This window comes from Mollisia scopiformis, assembly GCF_001500285.1.
Source record: "Mollisia scopiformis unplaced genomic scaffold LY89scaffold_22, whole genome shotgun sequence".
Taxonomy (NCBI): Eukaryota; Fungi; Ascomycota; class Leotiomycetes; order Helotiales; family Mollisiaceae; genus Mollisia; species Mollisia scopiformis.
This window is the reverse complement of record NW_017263602.1, coordinates 582,979-600,701: the sequence shown is the minus strand read 5'-3', so window position 1 is coordinate 600,701 and position 17,723 is coordinate 582,979. Positions and strand designations below refer to the sequence as shown.

The following is a 17,723-nucleotide window of genomic DNA, read 5'->3' as shown; positions in this document are numbered from 1 at the left end:
GAGAAGGGGCCACTGCAGGAGCTAAGCTTATTTGGGATTAGAGATCTGTACCCCTGCAGAAATATGGAAAGCTTCAAAATTGCCCAAGCCGTATCGCGTGAGAAGAAACATTTGTCCGACAGAGCAGATTGAATTGAAAGATCAAGTCAAGATTCACCATTCGCAAATATGGCTGTGCCTCACATAACAACCTCTTCGATCCTATCCTCCTTCCTCCCACGACTATCCGCCCCAGCAATCTCCAATGCCTCAAGATTCACAACACTATTTTCCCGACAGCTCTCACATCCTCTTCTACCATCTCTATCGATAGGGATCCCCTCAGCAATACAATTGAACGTGCCTGGATTCATTGAAGGATTATGGGAATCAATTTTGAAGGCTGTACCTAAGAAGAAGACTTCACACTCGAAGAAGCGATCCCGGATGTTGGCTGGAAAGGCAATGAAGGATGTGACAGCATTGAACAGATGCTCTGCCTGCGGACATGTCAAGAGGGCTCACGTATTATGTCCATACTGTGTGAAGGGTCAGTTCCTCATATCCCCCTACAGACGCAATTGCTCATCCCGTGGCAGAAATCCAGAACATGTTCAAGGGCAAAGTTGAAAAGACGACATCAGAGAAGCCAGAAGACTCATAGTACCGAACCATACGAGGGGACAGCTTTTGGGATGTAAGGATATTGGAATGCATTAGCAAGAGGCGTTTTCTGGCTGGGACGGGTGGACCTGCTTTGTCTCATATGTGAGGATGTAGAGTGTATATCAAATGAAGATAAATGTGTGCTACTAAAAGAATATATTAATTCTTTTTACCTTTTTTTCGTGTGTCTGAATCCAGTGGTTTGGTTGCTATTGCGCTACTTTGATCGACCCCGCCAAAACTTTCAATAATTATTTACACCACCACCGGACAATCTGCGAAAGACTTTGACATGTACCTCATGAACCGGTGACAATGGTATTGAACATCCTCGAACTGGCGCGAAGATGACTAACAGCATTTTAGTCGAAACAATACCTGACGACACACACGGTCGACGATGGTATGTCTCCAGCTGCCCCTCCAAGGCCAACCCAGCTCTAACATCGCAACGTGCAGCTCATGTCACCGATATTTTCTCGCTCGCAGTGACTCCCACCCAGGTTCTTTCTGCTTCCGGTGCTTCCTCCATCAAAATCTATTCCACGACGTCCCCAGACATGCCTCTAGAGCAGACCTTGACCGGAGCACATAAGCTCGGTTGCCACCACATTGTGACTTCACGCAACGGACATGTCGCCGCGAGCGCAGGCTTCGGAGGTGAAGTTAAGATATGGAGAATCTCTGAAGCAGGGGAGTGGGCGGAAGATGGCAAGATCGTGGATGGAAACAATGCTGGGGAAATATGGGCAATTGCTCTGAGTGAGGACGGACAGTTTCTTGCCAGCACAACCTATGATGGCAGAATCAACGTCTGGGACGTGGTCGACGGAAGGAAGAAGATCAGAGAATATGAGACGAAGGGAAGCTTTGGCATGTGTATCGACATGAGCAGGGATGGAAGATTCACAGCAAGTGGGCATGAGAATGGCGGAGTGTATGTGTTCAACAACGACACAGGCAGGATGCTCTACTCATTACCCGGTAAGTTGGCCAAAATGCTTCTTAAATGTCTTTTTCTGATAGAGAAAAGGCCTTGTGATGCCGGTCCGGACGGTAGCATTCTCTCCCGCAGGTACACGACTTGCTGCCGCTGGAGACGCCCGTGTTATTGCATTATATGATGTCCAACATGGCGAGCAAGTTGCAAACCTTACCGGTCACTCTGCATGGATCTTCTCGGTTGACTGGAGTGATACCGGAGAGTATCTCCTCAGTGGGGCTTTCGATGGAAAGGTCAAAGTCTGGTCTATTGATCAAAGAACTTGTGTGGCTACACATAGTGAGACAGAGAAGACCCTCTGGTCTGTCAAATGGCTACCGAAGACAGGAAGAAGTGAAGCATTTGCTACGGCCGGAGCCAACAGGAGTATTTCGTTCTACAGAGAAGCAACTGGAGGTTAGGAGTCTTTCGCCTAGCAATACGTGGAAGATGACTTTCAACCCTTGGCAAGAGACCATATGTTTCTGCACAGCACAGAGAGTTGCTGGCAGAGTTAGCTAGATGCTCAACGACATACTGGCCATAATAAGGACCGAACGAACGGACATCACATATCAAACTGCTTTTCGAGGATACACATGTGATATAAAATCAAATTTAAAGTTGCTTGCAGGGATAAGCTCTTGGTACCTGACTAGGCCGTATTCAGTAGCCAAGAGCCAAGGAGAACAATGAAGGAGCGCGTTCTGCTCTGTATCAACGACATTTGACTTCACTGCATTTCGTCGTCGAACATTCTCTTTGCTTTTCTTCAGTCATTCATTAGACACCACATTCTTTTTATACCCCACCGTCCGTCGACATCCCTCCCTCGAATACCCCCCGCGTGTTTAAGCTTAAATCGCTCCCCTCGATACCCCAGTTTTTAGTGCACTATGTACGCCTCCTCGACCTTTGTCTTCACGGCCATCTTAGCCCTGGCAAAAATTGCCGTTGCTACTCCTCCTGCGTGTCTAATTGCTGCTATAGGGTATGTTCTGTGAATCTTATTGGAAAAGCACAGCTCTAACCGCTCAGTGCCCAAGCAAACCCCGGCGACCTGAAATCTCTCTGCGGATCTCTCGAATCACAAGTGGTTGGAAACATCACAGAGAAATGCTCTGGAAGTGCTGAGTCTGCTGCTATAAGTGTTTACTCTGCTACTTGCCTTGCCTCTGCTTCTGTTACAATATGTAAGAGCGTACCACTTTCCTCGGGATAAGCATTCCTGACGGTGCTTTAGCTATTCCCTCTTCATCTTCGACCTCTGCATTTGCTACAGGGACTGGAAAGACCTCAGCTACTGGTAAGGCGTCTGGATCTACAACGTAAGTCTTCTCTCCCTTGAAATGAGCTTGCAGGAATACTCATGTTAGTAGTGCCACTACCGGATCTGCAACTGCAAAGGTTACTGGGACCGGAAGTTCTTCTACAGGAACAGCGACAGGCACTGCTGCTAGCTCCACTACCACAAAAGCGAGTAGCGCAGGATTCAACTCTCCTCAACTTGTTCTCGCCTTCCTAGCAGTCGGCTTCACTGGCCAATATCTCCTTTAAGAATGTATAGCAGGCGGATAGTTGTGCGGCGTATAGTTGGACGATATGGTCTTTAGCAGATATGAGATTGAGACTGCATTTGAGTTTAGACCAGCAATATACCAGGCGGATCGAGCATTTGGAATAATTAGATTTTACTTCATACCCAACATTGGTTATTTGTATAGCGCATAATGATGCTCTGGTCTAACCCAAAGTCTTGCACTCCATTCGGACATTGTCATAGAGCTCTACTCTGTGATTTGGTGGGACATCGAAACCACTTTCTCGAACTCTACTCTTCCAGTAGAGCCTCAACTCCATGCTTCAAAGCAATCCTCTTGTTCTCTTCCCATTGAACCCAAGCCATAACTTGCAACAGACAATCCGCCAAGTCGTCCAACTTTCCCATCTTCTCCTGACTGCTCTCCCCAACCTCTTTCCTCTTCCCCTTCACCCTGCCCGGTAACCTCTTCCATTTCTCACCATACGCTTTAGCCATATCCTGCACACTCTCACTCCCCAACACAACCACATCACCACTCTCCAACCACCTCCTCACCAAATCAACCTTCGCTCCTTTATTATGAGTCTTCGCAAGCAAGCTCGACCTCTTCTTCCCCACCCCAGCTTCAGCCTTCCACTCATCGACCCAAAACGGACCAACTTTTCCCGGCTGTATAGCTTTTACTTCTCCTTTCCACAGCCCTTCAGCTTCCAATGTACAGAGTACCGCATATATGATCGCCTCAAACATGTTTACTCTTATAGTCCACTCAAGGATGTGGCTTGAGCCACCAGAGCGGAATCGCTGTCGCTCAATTAAGACTTGCGTTGGTTGTTCGAGGAGCATACGTTCTCGCAGAAGCTTATAAGCAATGGAAGACAGGGTCGCGGGATCGAAAGCTTCTTTCTCGAGCGGGGTGTCTGTGTCTGCAGATTGCCTGGGCGCTGACGAGACTGCGAGGCGATGCCATTCCAGAATTGAAGGTAGACTTTTCTTACTCGCTGTCTTCGTCCTAGATGTTGGCGGTACATCTAAGACGCAATAAGCAAGGTTCCGGATCCCCATATCAACGCTGAGGATTCGTGTGTGAGGAGAGGCATTTCGGGGAGTCGAGGTAATTTCATCGATTAGTCGCTGAATGAGAATCGGCTTTGTGCCGGAGGTTGAGATGCCGCATTTGAAGGCAATGTGCTTCAATTGGGCAAGTTTGTAGGTAAGAGGAATCTGGAGTGCCATTCATGGTGCTGTTGCTGTAGTGAGTTGTGCTTTGTTGGGTGTTGGTTTCCGTCTGGACGCGTTTCGCGTTGCGAGGCTGAGGCAAGGCTGACAAGGCTCAGAAAACTATTTTAGTGTCACAACTCAATATCTCACGGCCGAGTTGAAAATTTTGGCTGAGCTACAGTAACAAGGAGAAGTTCTAATTATTGCTAGAATTTGTGTAGATCAAGACGAATCTTTTAGTACTTCTTTTCCATCAACTTTGGTTCACGTGAGACAACTTCAAGGTAACAATATGAAAGCCTCCTGAAGTAGCAGCAAGAATATATTGCTCAAGCATTGATGGGAGTGACGTTTGAGTAAGCTCTCATACTTTGATGGAGTTCAGTATCCATCATACTGTAACAGAAGATGCTCTCCTATTTAAGCGAGGACCCCATGACTTGTTCTTGCATGACTTCTGAAGCAAAGAGACCACAGTGAAGACTCGAAGTCTATAGACTGGAGAACTCAAAAGCAAGATAACCATAAACTTAATCCCAACCAAGCTGATTCTGCTACAAGGCTTATGCTCGAAGCCAAGTCACTCAAGATGGAGTTCAAACAACTGCTGAGCTGTCTTGTTTGACAAGCCGAAATAGAAACATGGGATGGACCTAGATATAACGGGTGTATGGCATGAGTAATCTACGCCGAAATCCGAGGAGATCGTGGCTGTGTATCTCGCGACCGTTGTGAAGGGTCACGACCGTTTCCCTTCATAACGGGTCACAAGTTCTTCAGCATATCGCATGAACTAAGGGTTTGATCTACATATCCGGGGACCCGTGCAACAGACCGGGAAAGTGGCAAATCTAATCATCCAAAATCTCATCTTTCGATCACTGCAGATTTCAAGTCACATCTGAAGCAAGTGAAAGTTCAGATTGTTCTCAAAGTAAGAGTAAACATTGAATGGGTAGTTTGATCTGTCTATAAATTTCGAACCACAAATAAGAATATAAAGGAAACTATTTCTCAACGCCAGAACGGAATGCAATAAAGGTATCCATTCATCGGACTATTAAAGGTGCAATCCTCGCCATACGAGCCTGTCATATATACCACCAGTGAAACTCCGCATCAAGCCTCTCAACGGCGACGCTGGACCTTGCTTCTAACTCTCTCCGTGAATGGAATGCCGCTTTTTGCTGACTTATGATGTGGAAACGGAAACTTCCAAAGCAGACATTGGCATAGCTCCTAGTGTTGCTGTTAGACATCACTCGTAACAATGAAGAAGATAACTAACCAGACATGCCACCGAATCCACCGATACCTTGAACAGCGGCGGGGAAAGCAGCGGTACCGCAAAGGCAAGAGCAGTCACATGCACCATTGGAGTTGAGGGTTCCAGATCCGGAAGTTAGGCCAGAGCTGCCAGCGCTTGCAGACTGAACGGCAGCGGCAGAAGCGGTGGCGGAAGCGATGGAAACTGGTGCAGCAGAAGAAGCCCCAGTTCCACCAGCAATGACGGCAGTGCTACCAGTACCGTTCTGTGAAATGGCCAACTGTTGGAATGCAGCTTGGGTCTTGTTGCCGTTTTGACCGTTCTGGGGGTTGATAGAGAAAGTCATTCCCTTTCCACAATGTCCAGTTTGTCTGCAGTAGAACCCTACTGCCGTCAGATCTGAGGTGGAAGTGCAGGAGAATTATCTACTTACAGATTGGAGTGGCAACAGTGACTTGCATAGCCATTTGAGGTGCTGGGTTGACAGACCCGTTGATGTTTGGCATGAAGCCCGAATCCATACCGCCGGTAAGCTTCTCACAGGGAGTGGCGAAAGCTGATTGGGTTGCAGTGTGGTTTTGGGACAAGAAGGTGAACACGACCATATCGCCAACGTTGGCAAGGACGTTATCCGGGCTGTACACGAGGCCGGCAGTTCCACCGACGGTGACCTAGAACGTTGTTAGAATTGAACTCCCGAGACATTGAATCAGTCTACTCACTTGATGTGTTGCAGCGGAAACCGTCGAGCTGCCAATTACTGTCTGTGTTGTGGTGACAGTCTGAGTTGCGGCTCCACCTCCATTGTTGACCCAGATGATGACGACCTCTGTTGACGACACGGCTCCAGATTCTTGGACAACGATCGAATTACCGCTGTTTGCGTTTGCGTTTGCCTTCGCTCCCTTCTCTGCGTTGACAGCCCCTCGAGCAACCAGGTCTGCTTGAAGGCTAGAAGCCAATGCCAATGGCGCGGCGCACAATGCTGCAACTGCTGAGAATCTCATGATGATATATTATAATAGTCGAATAGATATGCGTGTAGAGGAATTGCAAAGGAGGAAAGCCGCACTGCGGAATAGCTAACTATCAAAGTTGTCTTGGCTGTAGAGATCGTGAGTGAAGACTGATATAGAAGCCAGATGGCGAGGCCCTGCTCGTGATGATGGAAGCTGATGAAATGAACTAAAGGGAGTGAATGAGTGTGTTCACGGCAAAGACGAATGGAGAAAAACAGATGGGAAGAAATGCGGTCCTGGGAATCGAAAGGTATTAAATCAAGCATGAAATTGGCCGCAACTATGGCTGGCAATCTTCTTTGGACCTACCGCAGGTGATCCTTGGCACGAAACAGTGCAGGCTCTGGACGGAGACCTCCTCGTCCGGTCCTGTTGCCAGTCCAAACGGCATTAAGCTTGGGATGATTTTGCGTTATCTTAGATCCTGGGGACCAGGAAGCCCAAGGACCGGCACGGGCAACGTTGTGGTGGAAGCTTCGAAGAGACGAGAGCTCTCGGACGTGCAGCGTTTTAAAGTTCGTCCCAGATTCGTCTCACAACCAGATGGAGGCAACTCCGACAAGGGGGTTTTGACGGTGCCGTGTCTCGGGACAGGGAATAATTATCAAAATCATCAGATTATGATGATTTTAAGGTTAGACTGTGTTCCGGAAGATCAGATTCCTACCTGCCATCTCATTGATGGGATCGTGAGGCGCTGGTGCGTAAAACCTATTTTTGTTGTTGCGCTGTGGGCGCTGGCGCAGAACGAGTGCACTGAGAAACCACGAAAGAAAAATTGTTATTTTTTGGCTTGCGGTCGGCGTACGAATGGCCCGCATCGATCCAGTTAACCTTGATTGATTGATGCTTAAATCCAGGACCCAGAGCCAAATTTCTTGCTGGTCGTGGAGAGGTCCACCGTCCAAAGGGTCAACCGCAGCGTGCCAGGGCCCCTGATAGGGTTTGGGTAAGTGAAAACATCAGACAAGGGCGCCTAACCACGTAATCCACCTTGATCTGAACTTGAAACGGCGCATGCTCAGACCAAAAGGGATGCTCTCTCTGTTTCTCTTCAACAACGCCGAACCTATCCCATGTCGTTGACAGATGTCAAGTGCAAACGATCGCTCGGACGCCCGCGGGACGGAGGCACTATCAGATGGTCCAAACTGTCACTGTCACAGATGGTCGGTTCAAGGGTGGAGGTTCCATCTCATGCTTCATGCTTGGCACTCGTGCTTGTCTTTGACTCTTGCCGACCCTCATACAACCCTGTATAGTAACCGGCGTAGTACCACGACATCAAAAGATTCTTCAGGCCTTCATCATGGACTGCATTATCGGATCCACATCAGTAAAGCTCATTGAAATCTCCTCGCCGGATGTTTGTCTCACCTTGACCGATTAGATGTTGGGGCAGCGCTGGCGATCTGGATGATGCTTGTTCCGGGACCGAGAGACTCTCTTCTCTTGCCTGCAAGAAGATAAGATTAGTAAAGATCGTACAGAAGATGCCAAGAGATCTGATTTGGTCCCGAAGATGCATACTTGAACGTGCTCCTCGACTGACTTTGTGTCATGATGACCTGTTTGTTCGGAAATATTCTTCTTGGCAAGAGGATCATTGACCAGAGGCTCGTCGACTTCCCCGTCCTCATAAGCCAACTCCTCGCCCCTAGAATTTGATGAGCTTTGCGTGAACTTCTGGAACGAGCGACAGACCTTGCAGTGTTTGGCTGTTGCGCCTCGTTGAGGATTTTATCAACGTTTTCCCCTCGAGCGTTGATGCTGTGATATTTCTAGGCACGGTCAATTCGACTTCGACCGGCATCGCAGCGGATTATTCTTACTTTGTACTCTTCCAGAGCATCGTTCCAGGAATCAACGAGTGCGGAATCATCCCAGATTTCTGCTTGCGATATGGAATCCTTGGGTGCCATATTTTCTGTGTTGTGATGTTGATTTTGTGAAAGTTTGCAAAGAAGTGGAAATGGAAACGACAAAAGATGAGGACGCGGCTAGCGAACGGTCCTTGGATTCCAACATTCATGCCACCAACTTCCAACACTTGTCACAAATATTTACTAGGTCCTCAAGGCCATTATTCTATCAGTTGCTCTCAACTTGCTATTTGTTGTTTGCGACCAAGAGCGAGTATGCGAATAACGAAGATACCTCAGAATTTACTGTCACGTGGTTGCCGTACTCATTTACTGTCACTAAGTAGAACTTTCAAAGACGATCAAAAGAAGCAGAATGGATGGGCAAGAGTATCAAAGGTCTCTGTGATTTTAGTGTAGGTTGTGATTCTCAGATACTCCATTCCTTCAGCTGCGTCTCTGTCCAATCCCATAATTCTTGTGCCAGCTTGGGATCCTTCGACTTCTTCGTTCTCTTACCAACGATTCCTACCGGTTCATAATATTGCGCACTCGATACTTGCTGGCTAGTAGCCGCCCAAAGCTGATTCCAGGACCCTTGGTCAGGCGTTCTGAGATCTCCACCAGCCATCAATTGTCTCATGATAGCTGTGCTTTTAATCCAATTTGGAGTTAGTGGAGTGTCCACGACTGCATATGCATTAGCAAAAGTCCATCATATTTGAAAGCACAGCAGTAGGTTGGACATCTCCCTGGCTATCTTGGTCTCCTCAATGAGGAAACTATCATTCAGAAAATACTTACTGCCGGGGTGAACAGCAACAAACTTAATTGCTGGGTATCGATGTGCGAGCTCGACGGTGTATACAATGTTGGCCAACTTTGACTGAAAATATCGAAGCCATCCTCCAAGCCTTCCCATAAAGTTCAAGTTCTCCTGCGTGCTTCGGAGGCCCTTGAACACGATACCTTCCGAGGCATGGAATCGATAACCGTCAGACGAGGTGGTCACCACTCTTACATCAGATGGCAGCACAGCTGTTGCGAGAAGATTCGGCATGAGAAGTTTCAAAAGAAGGGCATGGCCAAGATGGTTGACACCAAAATGTACTTCATATCCATCTTTGGTTAAGCCAGGAGGAGCGCCCAGGATTCCAGCATTGCAGAAAACGAGGTCAAGTCTTTGAGTGGCAGCTGTTACATGCTTGGCAGCTTGCTGTATAGAAGCCAATGATGCAAGGTCACACTCTATGAAACTGATTGTTGTGTTCGGAGCAAGCTTCTGGGCTTCAGCAATAGTAGCTTCCGATGTCTGCTGATTACGTGCTAAAATGTAGATGCAAGCTGGATGGTGCCTGGCCAAGGCTAAGCATGTTGCTCTTCCTATCCCAGCATTTCCTAGACCTGTCAATTGGGACAACCTTTCGACATAGATATAAACTAACCGCCAGTTATGAGAACGACCTTCCCAGGTATGTCGGGTATGTCCAAGCTGGGATCGAATGTGTTTCTGGCGGAGGTGCTCATATTTTCTCGAGCTGGGAAAGAATCAAGAGATAGAATAGCTCGAAGCTATAGCATATACTTACGAGTTCTTCATAATCTCCTTAAGTACTTACTTTCAGGCCACACGTGATGCTATAAGCTCCTCCAGATTTGAATTCCGAGATTCCGCTTGATGCGGACCTCGTGTGACTTGGCCAATTAGACTAAGCTTTCAGCCCGCCAAGGAAATAAATGACCATCAACGAGGCCATCTTTGTCACTTACGAGGGACAGATAAGTGACAAGAAATCTGATCTCAGTAGAGAACTGCTCGAAATCAAGACCAGCTGAGAACGTAAGTGCCTGTATACCTGTGACTTTTACTACCTTCCTCCGAAACTTCCCGGCGGCTTGAAGCGTCAAGTATCACATCTCCAAAGAATATTTGAGAGGAAATTCGTCTCTGTCAAGGAGAATATGAATAATGTTGTGAGATGTTATGGAGGAGAGCAAATACTAGTCTAAAAGAAGCCCACCGCTTTGGGCAGAATAAAAAGTGTCTCTGGAAAAAAAGTTCCCGCTCTCGAAATTTTTGACAATATCAACGCCATTGAGAATTAATTCACGATGGCAAAGGATACACAAATGAAGAAGCGCAAAGGCGAGTAGCTCCTGGATATTCTATATGTTTACAAGGCTTGATCCATATGCTAACTTTTCATCCGCAGCCTCTGTTCCGGAGGTTGACGCTGAGAAGACCAAGATCAAGAAGGTTAAGAACGCAAGTGCATCCACTGAAGCCGTGAAAGCCCCAGCAAAGAAGCGCAAAGGTATACATGCGACTAAACATTCATCGTCTGTACTTGACTGATACATCAATCTCTAGCTACTGAGGATGCTGCTCCAGTAAAGGTCAAGAAGACGAAGACGCCCAAGCCTATCGATGAGCCAGTCGAGCCCGAAGCCGCAAACGAGGAGAGCGAGGCCCCGACTATCAAGAAATTGAACGGTGCAAAAGTTTCCGCAAAGTCAAAGAAGGCCGTTAAGGACGTTGCGACCGCAGCAAAGAGCAAATCTACCGCCAAAGCTCCCAAAACAGTCAAGGTTGAATCTGCAAAGCCCAATAGGAAGCCCGACACAGTTGTTGAGTCAGACGATGATAATGAAGAGGAAGACTCCGACATTGATGACCAAACAGAGGCTCTGTTGAAGGGTTTCGAGAGCGATGGAGACGAGGACGATGCACTCAACGAAGAAGGCTTGCTAGAAGGCGAGTCTGTACCCGAGCGAAAGCAACTTAGCAAATCCGAGGAGAAGAAGTTGGAGAAGATCGCCGAGTCTGGAGCCTCTGACAAACCTGGTGTCATCTACGTTGGTCGCATTCCACATGGTTTCTTCGAGCACGAAATGAGAGCCTACTTCAACCAATTCGGCAACATTATCAAGCTACGCATTTCCCGAAACAAGAAGACTGGCAACAGCAAACACTACGGATGGATTCAATTTGAGTCGACAACTGTTGCAGATATCGTTGCTAGGACTATGGACAACTATCTCATGTTCGGTCATCTGCTGAAGGTCAAGCTGATTCCGGACGAACAAGTTCCTGCAAATCTATTCAAGGGCGCCAACAAGCGTTTCAAGAAGGTGCCATGGAACAAGATGGAAGGGAGAAAGATTGGCCAAGGAGCTTCTGAGGAGGTTTGGGATGAGCGAATTGAGAGGGAGGAGCAGAGACGCGACGAGAAGGCCAAAAAGCTCCAGGCTATCGGCTATGAATTCGAAGCTACCAAAGTCAAATCTGCTAAGGGCGTCTCCAAGAATAAGGTTGCAGTCATCGAGCCCAACATCGAAGCTGCATCAGTTGGTGAGGAACCCAGCAAGACCAAGAAGAAGAAGAAGTCTAAGAAAGCTGCGAAGTCTGACATTGAGCCAAAGAAGGTGGCTGAGGAGATTGAGATTCCGGTAGCAGAGGATGCTGCTGAACTTATTGTCGAGACGAAAACGAAGGTTAAGAAGAGCAAAAAGAGTAAGACAGAGAAGTCTACTACTTGATTTGTTTGCCAGGCAATTGCGAATGTATGTCCAGATCAGCATAGCATAGCTACTTCGTACATTGCAATGAATGATGAGTAAAGTCTAGCCAGAAGGGATTTTTCCTTTGCCAAAAAAGAAAACATGAAACATTTTATCTGTCATTGAGTGATTATAAGTCATCTCATATCATACTAATCGGTGCGCCAACTCGCCTCCTCCTAACATGTGCCCCTTCATCATCCCTTCCTACCAGCGTCATCTTCTCCTCACTAACATGTCTCTCCTGCAGCCAAATTTCTACCTCACCATCTCGCATTGTATTGGTTGCTTGCAATACTGGCATCACGTCTCTGGACTGGAGTTGAGCTAATGTATGCCAACTCTCTCCAATAAATGAAAACTTCGTGAAAGATAAGAATATGCTTGAAACAACCGTTACAATGAGCAGGTGCACTGCTATAGCTGCCGTTACTGTGATTAGACCGGTTCGATGAACGGGCTGCAACTGCTGCTCGATTAGAGTTGTGGATGAGTTCCCCACGATATCTGCTTGTTGGAGACTTTGAAAATAATCAGCTGTGATGGCGAACAGGATGGTGAAGAGGATCATACCGAGTATAATACTGAACCATATTCATAACAGTGAGGACCGCACTTAAAGCGTTTGCAGTACTGCCACTCTGCTGCAACGATGATTGAAAGATTGATGATAAGGCTCCACTAATACCGGTGGTGTTCGTATCCCCCACACTCTCTTTTCCAATAGCGCAGTAAGTGCATAGTGCCCAGGTTGTCTGTACTGGACTCAAGAAGTTCGACTGATATACCATTCCAAGACCATAAGTGCCACCTAGTATCTGTGTCACGGAACTGTTGATCGAAGTATCATATTGGGAGCCTAGGGTAAGGCCGGTCCAGTTAGAATAGTTCAGAGCAAGAACTCCACGCTCTTCTAGCGTTAAATTCGTCCCGCTCGCATTCAGCTGCCGTAGCACTTCATCAGCGTTGAGATTGGTGCCAGAGGAAAGGCCTTGAAGTTCAGGTTCTGTCCTGTTTGTTGTGCTACTGACTGAGATGTTGGTATCGATTGAGCCAAAGTTTGTGAAGCAGTAAGTGAGCGAGATAGATTCCAGTTCCGATGTAAAATTATTGACGTTTTGCAACGTGGTCCAAGAACTATCCGACGAAGAAACATCAGTCCAATTTGTATATAGCTTCCTTCCATAAGACGCAGGAGCAGCGCCTGTATAGTTGACCAGGATATATGAAAGGGGATCCATCAGGATGTCATCTTTGAGAAAAGTAGTAGCTTGTAGTCCTAAGGTTGGTGATCGTGTCGTTCCTTCGCCGCCGCCGCCTCCAATCGTCTCGTTCCCAAAATAATTGCCTGCAACACACATTGATATTGGGTATTCCGTGCCGTTGATGTGGTGGTTCATAAGTTTTGCCAAGCTGCATGTGAAACTGATAAATGATGTAGGCGTAGCGGGAAAAGCGGTATCGCTAGATGAATAATTGTAAAAATTTAGTCCTGAAGGTATTGTGCTGCCTACTGAGACGTATCCACGGACATATAGAGGGTCAGTCTGGGAAACACCGCCTCCAGTGACAAGTGTAAAATTCTCCAGTGTCGGTTTCATGCACACCACGTGGCTGTTGAGGAGAGTACCTTGGCCGGTATAATTGCTGAGGGCTTCGCGTGTTGTTGCAGAAGAGATAGGAAGAATGGCTCGCATGACACGCCCAGTATCGTCAATTCCTTGAATATTGCTGGCAGGCTCTGAATATTCTGCGAAAGCTGGATAGGTGGACGGGGTATATATGCTGAAGTCCGGCTCGTAGTCTCTGAGAACAAGAGCCTTGGTGAAGTTGGTTGAATAAGCGTTAGTACCCGCAACTGGGTTCCCAATTATTGGTGCTATACCAAGGTCGGCAACGAGACCAGTAGAAAGAAAGTACGATGCAATCGTCGTGGAAGACAAGAGTATTGTAATGGTAAGAAGGTACCATGTTCGACGATCGAATATGCCGGATTGTAGAAGAAGTACGGGAAGGCCACCATTGTACCTTTTTATCGATATCGAAGCTGCATGCAGTAGATTAAAACCATTTGAGAGCTCCATCAAGGATGCCGCAATCATCGATGTACATAGACTTGCTTGAAAGGTAATAATGGTGCGGAGAACAGCTGATGACAATGTCACTGCTCTTTGCAGGAAGCCATTGAGGACCAACCATCTCCAAAAGGGATTGTGCTCATTGCTAGTCCACTATACATATTATTAGCATAAGTTTGAACGATTAGAGCCGTAGCAGGCTGCGGAAATGACGCCGACATGAGTAACTTGGATCACGCCGTCAAGAGCTATTGAAACATACCAGAAACCACAAAAAAGACAATACACCAAACATAATCACGCTTCCAATGAAAATGATTATTGAGTTCCATGTGCCGACCTTCTCCAAGACAGTAGTCTTTCGAGCCTTGTGTTGATCGCGAGACGAAGGCCGCGGCACAAGTGATACTGCACTCACGCCGTGGAGAGGGACTTTCTGATATTGTGGTAGGCCATCCATGGTTAGGATAGGTATCCTGGCAGATGACTAGCTGAAAGAGATAGGCAGCTCGTAGACACACATCTATCTACCGAAACAAATTGCAACAAAGTGAAAATCCGGAATCAGCTCAAAAGCTTTTGATTCCACTTGGGTTGAGCATCGATGCCACTGCTTTAACTGCAAATCAGTAAGCTCGAGAAAGCAGGCAACCGCCCCCAACTAATCGTAAATAGATATAGAAGGTCATAATGCAGGGTAAGCTCACTATGTCCGGTATGCGACCCAGCAATTCTGGCGGCAATGGTCGCACATCGTAGCCGCTGGCCAATTGCGGGTCGTGACCCGGACTCTCGACGTCTCAGATTCGCCACAGCGACACAGCCTCAGAATTGTAAGAAGTGAAAACCACCTTAAGCTTACATAGACCACTGCTGTGTGTACTCAGAAGGTTCTCTGCCATTGAGGAAATAATGCACGTGCTTGTCAGACAAGTGGTTATACTACCAGTAGACGTGTCAAGAGAACAGAGTGATGCAAGTCAACAGGGAATTCAGCTCTGCAAAGCAGACTCCTCGATTTAAGCGCTACTAGTATGGGAATAACCATTTGTTTCATGATCGGTAGTTGAATCATTCGTCAAGAGAGCAGCCGCGGTTCTTGAAACTGGCGAGATGTGAGGTCGCAGATGCAAGTTGGTGGTAACATTTGAGGTGAGTAGTGCTATTCACACACCTCATAATCGGTCGATTTCTTCACTTGAAGTAACCATTTTCGGGCATTTGGCTGGCTATATTCACTTTCTTACTTAACTCCAATTGATTAACTTGAGACCAATCCAAACCTCGATATAATTCTGGCTCAGCCAACATCACTCTTTCCAACTTCAATTTCATATCTTAGCCGAGACTCTTACTCCTATTGCGCTCAACACTTCATCTGCTGCGCGCTCCCCAGATCTCACTGCGCCTTCCATGTAACCTCTCCAAATATTAGAAGTCTCAGTACCTGCAAAATGCAGATTACCAACAGACTCTTCAAGAGCACTGGCAAGGTCCAAAATTCCATTCGGTCCAGGAGGAAGTGCTGGGCAAGGACAGCCTTGACTCCATTCATCCGCAGTCCAATCGTGGTAGTATATTTCTGCGGGATTGCGAGCGATGCTCATGACTTCATCCAACGTGGTGGGGTTAGTACTTTTCACTGCACATGCTGGACCGAACATCTTCGCTATCTGCTCTACCACACTGCTTTTTCGAGCTTCCTTGTTCAGCTTGATCCAACGTTTACCAGGTTCTGAGGATACGAAACAGGTCAATGAGTATTGGCCGTCTGGGTCGACACTGGTATCTCGACAGACCGAGATGGGTCCGGCTGAGGATTGAGCAAAACCGCAAAGCCCATAATCTCTCCACCACGGCATCGAATAGACGACGATTGCCTTGACGTTGTGTCCAAAGTTGACCCGCTCACTGAGAAGCTGTTTCGCCTCTGGGAGCGGAGGCTCAAAGGAAATCCATCTGTAAGAAGGCGTCGGAACTGATATAATGACCCGCTTGCAGGCAATCTCAAGTCCATTTCCAGCTTCAACGGTGACACTGTTGCCAATTTGTTTGATCTTCTTCACTGGTGTGTTCAATCGGACTGTGCCAAGCTTCAATCCTGCCGCAAGATGCTTGGAGAAAGATTGCGTTCCTTGAAATGATTAGCATTCAACTTGGATCATAAAAGGGAATTCCTACCATCTCTCATCCTCAAGTATTGTCCTCCATGCTTCTTCTCCCCTCGGGTGACAAGGAGTCCTCCAGCTGATCTAACATACCACAGAAAGTATAGGGCACTCAATTCTGATGCCTCTAGTGCGAACATGACACGACACCAGACTGCCACAGCTGCTTGAGCTGCTTTGCCAAATCCTTCTCTTTTGACGAACTCTTCAACTGTCTCGCTGTCATATTGTTTTGTCCGTACTGCGTCCCCATTTGTTGGAGTTTCGATCTCAAGTTCCAGTGATAGCTTATCCAGATAATCCCTCAGAGTTGCAACTTCTTCTTGCCCACCATCTGGAAACTATGTCTTGTCAACGTCTCATATATAATCTTGTCCCGAAAAACTCACTGGTGCTGTTTCACCATTTGGAAACCTATGAGCTGTTTCCTCTTCATAGAGAATACAATCGCCAACCGTATTCTGCTTCACAGTTTCCAGACCATACTTCTGAGCCATTGCCCACATTCGGCTCTGGTTCGAATCGTTGATCCAAGCTGCTCCCACATCCACTTTGCTTCTACCATCAGTGTTTTGACTCCAAGTCTTCCCTCCAACTCTATCCCGAGCTTCCAAAACCAGCACTGATAGCCCTGCAGCTTGAATGTTTCGAGCTGCTTCAAGACCACTCAATCCAGCTCCGACAACAACGACATCTACGCTCGTATCCTGGACCTGGGCAGGCATTGCCGAAGCAACAGCCACAGCCTCGATCTCGAACTTGTACTCTGGCTTCGCTAGAGCAGGCACAGGTGCAAGAGTTGTACATGGTCGATGGCCATTCAAGAACTTCAGCAAGTGTTTGTAATGTGATTGGGATTTCAGAGTTGGATCATAGTCGACGATATAATATCGAAGATGGACAATGTCTTCGATCTTTGCGCCTGCTGTTTCGAGACACTTTCTCAGGCACTCCAATGCAAGTGGTATCTGGTCTTCGTAGGCTGGTGGGACGTAGCCGTGGCTATCGGCACCAACCTGTCCCGCTGTGTAGACCATACCATTCGCTCGGACAACTTGGGACATCAGAGGTGCGCCATTGAAGAGGCCCAACGGGTCGAATTTCTGGATGGTCGACATGTCGAAGGTAATAATGCAAGATTCTTGATTTGACTACTCCAGAAAAATAAAAGATATAGACCACTCTTGCAAGTGAAGGGTCCGCGATGCTAGGGAATAATCAAGCTGTTATGCAGGGCTCTGGAGCTTCTCCACTACCGGCCTTCCACGAGTTACTGCATCAATACTCACCCCGCATCATGCATCATTATAAGTATTCAAGGGATACAGCTTCCAAAAACGTTCCAATTGAACATTTTGCGTCTCCTCAATTCAGAAC

General features: G+C 47.2%; 10 protein-coding genes across 10 annotated transcripts; 4 read left to right on the top strand and 6 right to left on the bottom strand.

Annotated features, from left to right (window-relative positions):
• Positions 1–102: 102 nt before the first annotated feature.
• LY89DRAFT_688504 (uncharacterized protein) lies at positions 103–691 on the top strand. Its single transcript, XM_018215721.1, has one exon. It carries the CDS (start codon positions 169–171, stop codon positions 607–609), a length of 441 nt encoding a protein of 146 aa, XP_018066387.1. The 5' UTR covers positions 103–168; the 3' UTR covers positions 610–691.
• A 215-nt stretch (positions 692–906) lies between these two features.
• LY89DRAFT_653655 (WD40 repeat-like protein) lies at positions 907–2,312 on the top strand. The gene is made up of 4 exons (XM_018212261.1): positions 907–963; positions 1,012–1,048; positions 1,105–1,629; positions 1,679–2,312. The coding sequence occupies exons 1-4, from the start codon at positions 961–963 to the stop codon at positions 2,047–2,049; spliced, it is 936 nt and encodes a 311-aa protein (XP_018066386.1). The 5' UTR covers positions 907–960; the 3' UTR covers positions 2,050–2,312.
• Positions 2,313–2,494: 182 nt separating this feature from the next.
• On the top strand, positions 2,495–3,382 carry LY89DRAFT_688501 (uncharacterized protein). Its single transcript, XM_018215720.1, has 4 exons — positions 2,495–2,618; positions 2,666–2,820; positions 2,871–2,955; positions 3,007–3,382. Exons 1-4 carry the CDS (start codon positions 2,524–2,526, stop codon positions 3,182–3,184), a joined length of 513 nt encoding a protein of 170 aa, XP_018066385.1. The 5' UTR covers positions 2,495–2,523; the 3' UTR covers positions 3,185–3,382.
• Positions 3,383–3,458: 76 nt separating this feature from the next.
• LY89DRAFT_709898 (mitochondrial putative cruciform cutting endonuclease 1) lies at positions 3,459–4,406 on the bottom strand (the record flags this gene model as incomplete). The annotated part of the gene is made up of 1 exon (XM_018217790.1): positions 3,459–4,406. One exon carries the CDS (start codon positions 4,404–4,406, stop codon positions 3,459–3,461), a length of 948 nt encoding a protein of 315 aa, XP_018066384.1.
• A 1,268-nt stretch (positions 4,407–5,674) lies between these two features.
• Positions 5,675–6,665, bottom strand: LY89DRAFT_699994 (uncharacterized protein; the record flags this gene model as incomplete). Its single annotated transcript, XM_018217094.1, has 3 exons — positions 5,675–6,042; positions 6,092–6,329; positions 6,381–6,665. 3 exons carry the CDS (start codon positions 6,663–6,665, stop codon positions 5,675–5,677), a joined length of 891 nt encoding a protein of 296 aa, XP_018066383.1.
• Positions 6,666–7,691: 1,026 nt separating this feature from the next.
• On the bottom strand, positions 7,692–8,784 carry LY89DRAFT_219529 (uncharacterized protein). The gene is made up of 5 exons (XM_018205930.1): positions 8,510–8,784; positions 8,382–8,458; positions 8,208–8,334; positions 8,055–8,133; positions 7,692–7,991 (listed from the first exon to the last, which is right to left on the bottom strand). The coding sequence occupies exons 1-5, from the start codon at positions 8,597–8,599 to the stop codon at positions 7,873–7,875; spliced, it is 492 nt and encodes a 163-aa protein (XP_018066382.1). The 5' UTR covers positions 8,600–8,784; the 3' UTR covers positions 7,692–7,872.
• Positions 8,785–8,937: 153 nt separating this feature from the next.
• On the bottom strand, positions 8,938–10,164 carry LY89DRAFT_624362 (dehydrogenase with different specificitie). Its single transcript, XM_018211044.1, has 3 exons — positions 9,985–10,164; positions 9,344–9,937; positions 8,938–9,229 (listed from the first exon to the last, which is right to left on the bottom strand). The coding sequence occupies exons 1-3, from the start codon at positions 10,064–10,066 to the stop codon at positions 8,970–8,972; spliced, it is 936 nt and encodes a 311-aa protein (XP_018066381.1). The 5' UTR covers positions 10,067–10,164; the 3' UTR covers positions 8,938–8,969.
• A 211-nt stretch (positions 10,165–10,375) lies between these two features.
• Positions 10,376–12,291, top strand: LY89DRAFT_219568 (RNA-binding domain-containing protein). The gene is made up of 4 exons (XM_018205931.1): positions 10,376–10,685; positions 10,753–10,854; positions 10,911–11,891; positions 11,945–12,291. The coding sequence occupies exons 1-4, from the start codon at positions 10,652–10,654 to the stop codon at positions 11,947–11,949; spliced, it is 1,122 nt and encodes a 373-aa protein (XP_018066380.1). The 5' UTR covers positions 10,376–10,651; the 3' UTR covers positions 11,950–12,291.
• Positions 12,103–14,875, bottom strand: LY89DRAFT_688497 (uncharacterized protein). The gene is made up of 3 exons (XM_018215719.1): positions 14,441–14,875; positions 12,674–14,331; positions 12,103–12,621 (listed from the first exon to the last, which is right to left on the bottom strand). Exons 1-3 carry the CDS (start codon positions 14,636–14,638, stop codon positions 12,243–12,245), a joined length of 2,235 nt encoding a protein of 744 aa, XP_018066379.1. The 5' UTR covers positions 14,639–14,875; the 3' UTR covers positions 12,103–12,242.
• Positions 14,876–15,044: 169 nt separating this feature from the next.
• On the bottom strand, positions 15,045–17,706 carry LY89DRAFT_786167 (uncharacterized protein). Its single transcript, XM_018222958.1, has 3 exons — positions 16,736–17,706; positions 16,360–16,687; positions 15,045–16,312 (listed from the first exon to the last, which is right to left on the bottom strand). Exons 1-3 carry the CDS (start codon positions 17,462–17,464, stop codon positions 15,510–15,512), a joined length of 1,860 nt encoding a protein of 619 aa, XP_018066378.1. The 5' UTR covers positions 17,465–17,706; the 3' UTR covers positions 15,045–15,509.
• Between the last annotated feature and the right edge of the window lie 17 nt (positions 17,707–17,723).